Source organism: Oryctolagus cuniculus, chromosome 6, assembly GCF_964237555.1.
Source record: "Oryctolagus cuniculus chromosome 6, mOryCun1.1, whole genome shotgun sequence".
NCBI lineage: Eukaryota > Metazoa > Chordata > Mammalia > Lagomorpha > Leporidae > Oryctolagus > Oryctolagus cuniculus.
The window spans coordinates 96,418,265-96,424,289 of record NC_091437.1 but is presented as its reverse complement, the minus strand read 5'-3'; the positions used below and the strand labels follow the sequence as shown (position 1 = coordinate 96,424,289).

Here is a 6,025-nt window from a genome sequence, read left to right as displayed (position 1 = left end):
CTGGATCAGAAGTGGAGCAGCCAGGACTTGAACCGGTACCCACATGGGATGTTGGCACTGTGGGTGGCTGCTTTACCCACTATGCCACAGCGCCACAGCGCTGGCCCTGACATTATTAAAAAAAAAAAAAAAAAAAAAAAAAAAAAAAAAAAAGAAAAGAAAAAAGAAAATATCAAGTGTTGAAGAAGATGTAAAGAAATTGAACTCTCATGCACTCCAGATAAGACTGTGAAGTGTTGTCACCATTATGGAAAACAGAGTGAAGATTCCTCAAAAGATTAAAAACAGAATTACCATATGATCCAGCAATCCAGATTATGAGTATACAAGTATATCCAAAATAATTTAAAGCAGAATGTAAGATAGTTGCAAACCTATGTTCTTTGTTGCATTATTCACAATAGCCAAGAAGCATAAGCAACCAAATGTTCACCAATGGATGAACAGACAGACAAAATGAGGCATACACACACAATGAATTATTCAGCCTTAAAAAATGAAATCCTGAGGCCAGCACTGTGGTATAGTGGGAAAAGCCTCCATATGCAGCACAGGCATTCCATATCGGCACCAATTTGATTCCTGAAGGCTCTGCTTCCAAACCAGCACCCTGGATCCAGCTCCCTTTGCCTGGAAAGCAGCAGAGGATGGCCCAAGTGCTTGGGCCCCTGCCACCAACTTTGGAGACCCAGAAGAAGCTTCTGGCTCCTGGCTTTGCAACAGCCCAGCTCCAGCCACTGTGGTCATTTGGGGCATGAATATGTGGATGGAAGATTTTCTCTCTCTCTCTCTCTCTTCCTCCCTCCCTCCCTCTGATTCTGCCTCTCTGTAACTCTGCCTTTCAAAATAAATAATAAATAAATCTTTAGAAAAAAAGTTATGCACTGAATCAAGACGACAATGTAGAGAAGAATGAAGTGTTTTGCTCTTCTCCATTTACACTTCTCTACATCAGGCATAGCAGTTTCAGCTCAGGAACAATGACAAGAATTAGAAGGAAGCTCAATTACAACCCTCTTATTATGGGAACCAGAGCATTTCTACCATTTCAGGCTCAAGATGGCAGTCAATAAGCAAGTATGTGAGTACTCCAGATCTTTAAAACCAAGAAAGATTTTAATAAAATAAAATAATCTTACAATTAGTATACCAGAATTGACCTCAAACTAAACAAAGTAAAAATAAGAGACAACTCATATCCAACATGTATTTTCATTATTAATCAATGAAGCAAAAATTTTTAAAATCTCCAAAATGAATAGCTTATTCCATTAGAAAATATCTTATTCTACAATCTCTTTGAACTGATTTTCCATCAATTTCATCAAACTTTGTTTCTTCAATCTTGTTTGGGTGAAAAATCCCATAATAAACAATAAGAAAAATAATTCCAAGGAGAAGAGTAAGAACTATAGTGATACTGATAGGTCTAATATAATCTGCATTAAAAATAGAGAGTGGGTAAACCCAGAACACAACCAGTATCCCCAGTGTGGTCAGTACCTTTACAATATAATAACAGGACATTGGACATTTGGTATTCTGGCCCTTAACATTAAAAAATGTAACAATAAGAATAAATCCAACAACAGTCCTATATAAGAGTTCCATACTAAAAGAAGTACAAAACTGAGTTTGTTGTTTAAATGCCCACATTATACCTAAAAGCCAAATAAATAACAATAAAAATAAAGCAACCTTAACATTTAAGAATAGTAGAAGTACCACACTAAGCATCCAAGATAATAATGTAAATAACTTATAAAAGAGATATGTGACTTTGGGACAGTATCCATTAAGGGGATTTTTATTAGGCAAGGATTTTCTTAAGGCTATTTGATAATCAACTGTTGACCAAGAAACAGCACAGCAAGAGACCATGACGGACAAATCTACAAAACAAAAAAGAAATGATATATTATCATTGGAATAATAATTACAATACTAAGTTACTTTATGCCATACATGACTTAAGTGTATACACACACTTACTAATACTTGTCAGGCACCTTAAATACTCATTCCTTCTAATCTTTGAAGAAGATTGTAATATTCTACTACATTTCAGGGAAATCAGGCTTAAAGAGATACATTACCTGACTCAAGTCACAGAGGTAGCACGTTGTAAAACAGATTTGAATGAAAATCTTTCTGATCCAAATTTTATGTACTTACTCATTATATCAGGCTGCCTTATAATTATTTTTAATAAGTTCATTGAGAAAATTTTATTTATCAACTGGTATACTGGAATCTGCATACTCTGGGAGTTAAGAAATAATATTTATAATGTTAGCTTTTCTAAACTTTTTGGCTTTCACCTTGGGCATAAATCTAATTGGAGTGGGTGGATGAATAGAAATGTTTAAAAGAAAACTTAATATAAGTGCAAAGTATTAATAAGATATTATGTCAACATAAAAATATGTTCTAAAACTTAAAAATTTCTATAGTTTTGATATTTTCCCCCAACAAACAAAAGAGGTTTAAGTTCATTACTATTTTCAAAAGGCAAGTCACTATCAGCCCAATTGTCATGACAGAGGGTTTCTATAAAAATGAAAGATAGTAGAGAATTAGATAAGAAAACTTTAGAATATAGACTGCTTCTCATCTGCTTTAAGCTTTATTGTAAGTCTGCATAATATGAGAGGCAGACTTACAATTTCCTATCTGTCAATGAGGATAATAAAGACAGGGCCTTATCCATGGCTAAAACCACTTTCTTGGTTTTAGCACATTCCACCCTGGATATTACTAGTTAGACTTCTTTTTCCTTTTAATACAAAAATACTTGAAACACAACATCACTTTGCCTCAAATTCCCTTTATATCTTTTTTGTAATTGGTTTTAATTTCTAACAAATTAACACATACAAATAATTTATAAAGTTCTATGAAACTTGAAAGAAAAATTGTATTTTGCCTTACTGCACCTCACCCTTGGTTCCAACACCACGAAGAAATCATTATCAACTCTTCTAGCTTTTCTTCTGACATTTATTGTCATAATTCTACATAAAGCACACATTGTTCTTTATTTACATGTTTTAGATACTGTTTATCAATTCCCTATCAGGAAGAGGATTTAGCACACAAACACATAGATGCATCCTCTTTTTTTTTTTTTTAAAGATTTATTTATTTACTTGAAAATCAGTATTACACAGAAAAGGAGAAGCAGAGAGAAAGAGAGAGAGGTCTTCCATCTGCTGGTTCACTCCCCAATTGGCCGCAATGGCTGGAGCTGTGCCTATACGAAGCCAGGAGCCAGGAGCTGCTCCCAGGTCTCTCATGTGGGTGCAGGGGCCCATGCACTTGGGCCATCTTCTACTGCTTTCCCAGGCCATAGCAGAGAGCTGGATTGGAAGTGGAGCAGCTGGGACTCGAACTAGTGCCCATATGGGGTGCCGGCACTGCAAGCGGCAGCTTTACCCACTACACCACAGCAGCAGCCCCAGATGCATCGTCTTTTCATTTTCTTCTCCTCTCATCCACCCAAGAGTAACATAAGTTTTTGATAAAATCAATATTGAATATTTACCTTATTATTACTATATAAACACAGCTTTTGTTTAAACTACCAAGCCATTCTGATTATATTCTTTCTTTTAAAACTTTTCATTTTTCTGGAAGTTAATTGCCTTACTATCTTAGTTTTTTATAGCAGTATAACAATTAGGTTTTTTAAAAAAAAATACCATCTTTGTGCTCTAAACTCATTGCTCTCAAGGTTCACCTCCTGTCTTCTCAGGACTTCCTTTAACCTCTCTTCTGCCTTGACTTCCTCGTTCCTAGTTCTCTATCTTCTTTCTATATTCTCAGGTTTTGATTAAGCTCTCCAGAATAAGAAAAGTTTCCCAGAAGCTGAATTTTTTTGAGATTTCCTATGTCACAAAATGTCTTTACCCTCATATTGTTAGTTTTTGCTAAAAATAGAATTTAAAGGTAAAAAACACTTTTTCCACTGAAACTTTAAGTCATTGCTCTTTTATTTTCTAATTTCATTTGCTGTGTTTAAGAATTTCAATTGTCATTCAGTTTCCCTATCTTTCTGGTCTTTACTTCTCTAAAATCTTCCAGAATTTGATCCTTATCTTTGCTTTTCTAAAATGATATAATGATGTGCTGAGTTTGTTGATGTGAGTCATTTATTCACTCTTTTAATCTAATAATTCACACCCATCAATGGCATGCCCTGTTTTCATTCTTTGGCAGTCTCCTTAGAAAACACATAACATGGAGCCGGCACTGTGGTATAGCAGGTAAAGCCGCTGCTGAAGCACCAGCTTTCCATATCAGCACCAGTTCAAGTCCAGGCGGCTCCCCTTGCAGTCCAGCTCCTTGTTACTCCTGGGAAAGCAGTGAAAGATGGTCCAAGTCCTTGGGCCCTTGCACCTACATGGGAGAACTGTATGAAGCTCCTGGCTCTTGGCTTTGGCATGGCCCAGTCCTAACCATTATGGCTATTTGGGGAGTGAACAAGCAGACAGAAGCTCTCTCCCCCCCACCCCCACTTCTCTCCACCTCTCTCTCTCTCTCTGCTTCTGCCTCTCCTTCTCTGTAATTCTTTCAAACAATAAATCTTAAAAAAAAATTATATTGGCTGGCGCCGCAGCTCACTTGGCTAATCCTCTGTCTGCAGTGCCGGTACCCCAGGTTCTAGTCCCAGTTGGGGCGCTGCATTCTGTCCCAGTTGCTCCTCTTCCAGTCCAGCTCTCTGCTGTGGCCCGGGAAGGCAGTGGAGGATGGCCCAGGTGCTTGGGCCCTGCACCCGCATGGGAGACCAGGAGGAAGCACCTGGCTCCTGGCTTCAGACTGGCGCAGCACGCCGGCCATAGTGGCCATTTAGGGGGTGAACCAACGGAAGGAAGACCTTTCTCTCTGTCTCTCTCTCTCTCTCACTGTCTGCCTGCCAAAAAAAATTATATCATGCATATTAAACAAATTGATGCTTAAAGATAATCAATATTGTTTATCTCAGAGGTGGATTCATCATGAAGACAGTGAAGCTTAAATTTCAAATACCCTCCATTACCCAGTCTCCTACCAAGTATGGCAAAGTCTTAGCAATGTATTCATCTAGTCACATATTTTTTTAATTTGCAAAAATAAGTTATTCGAATTTAACTGATTAAATCCTCTCTCTCTTTTGATTCCTATTGACCCTGTGTCACATTTTCCTTTGATTTTGAAGTGGTTGTGGGCATTTTGGGGATCTGGGCTAAGGGAATTCAGTGAGAAAATGTTTAAGTTAGGTGTAGAAGCATGTGCTTATAAGAAATGTTTGAATAACTAAGTGGCAGAGTTAGGATTCTAAGATTTTTTTTAATCTTAACATTTTACTATTCAGTCAGTCCTCCATATCCATGGTATTTGTATCCATGGCTTCAACTAATCCCAAATAGAAAATATTTGATTAAATTTTATATTGCACATGTACAGATATTTTTTCCTGTCATGATTCAATAATACAGTATATCAACTACTCAAGTAGCATTTCCCTTTGTTAGGTATGATAAATGATACAGAGATGATTTAAAATATAAGCAAGGACGAGCATAAGTTATATGCAAATACCATGCTGTTTTATACAGACGACTTGAGCATCTGCAGATTTTGGAATTTTCAGTGATCCTGGAGCCAATCTTCCTTAGACACCAAGGAAAGACTGTATGGCCATTCATGTGATTCGGCCAGCAACAGACCTTTGATTCCTACTGTTAGGGCACAGTGTTGTATTTTAATCCAGGTGACACTATTAGTTTGACATTTTTGCCCATTCCTTGCTTGCCTACCTGCTTCTAGTTTTCTTCTGATCAGATTAAGCTCTAACCTGTACATTATACTCTATCCAAACTGAATTGCTTCTATGTCAAACCATGCCTTTGCTTAGGCATTTCGCTCAGTCTGAAATGACCTCACCTGATAACATTAAACAGATTCCTATTCATTTCTTTCTGATTTGATACTAAATACTGACATAACTAAAGAAAACATAAAAAATTTGTACTATTCACTAAGT

At 36.9% G+C, this 6,025-nt stretch overlaps 1 protein-coding gene across 2 annotated transcripts in view; it reads right to left on the bottom strand.

Annotated features, from left to right (window-relative positions):
- Positions 1–1,097: 1,097 nt before the first annotated feature.
- The window catches only part of XKR9 (XK related 9), a 35,593-nt gene continuing 30,665 nt past the window's right edge, over positions 1,098–6,025 (bottom strand). For both annotated transcript variants that reach the window (XM_002710465.5, XM_070075155.1), the window contains exon 5: positions 1,098–1,892. In XM_002710465.5, coding sequence (XP_002710511.2) covers positions 1,264–1,892 — 629 coding nt within the window. In that variant the 3' untranslated portion in view covers positions 1,098–1,263. The remainder of the gene's footprint in view (positions 1,893–6,025) is intronic.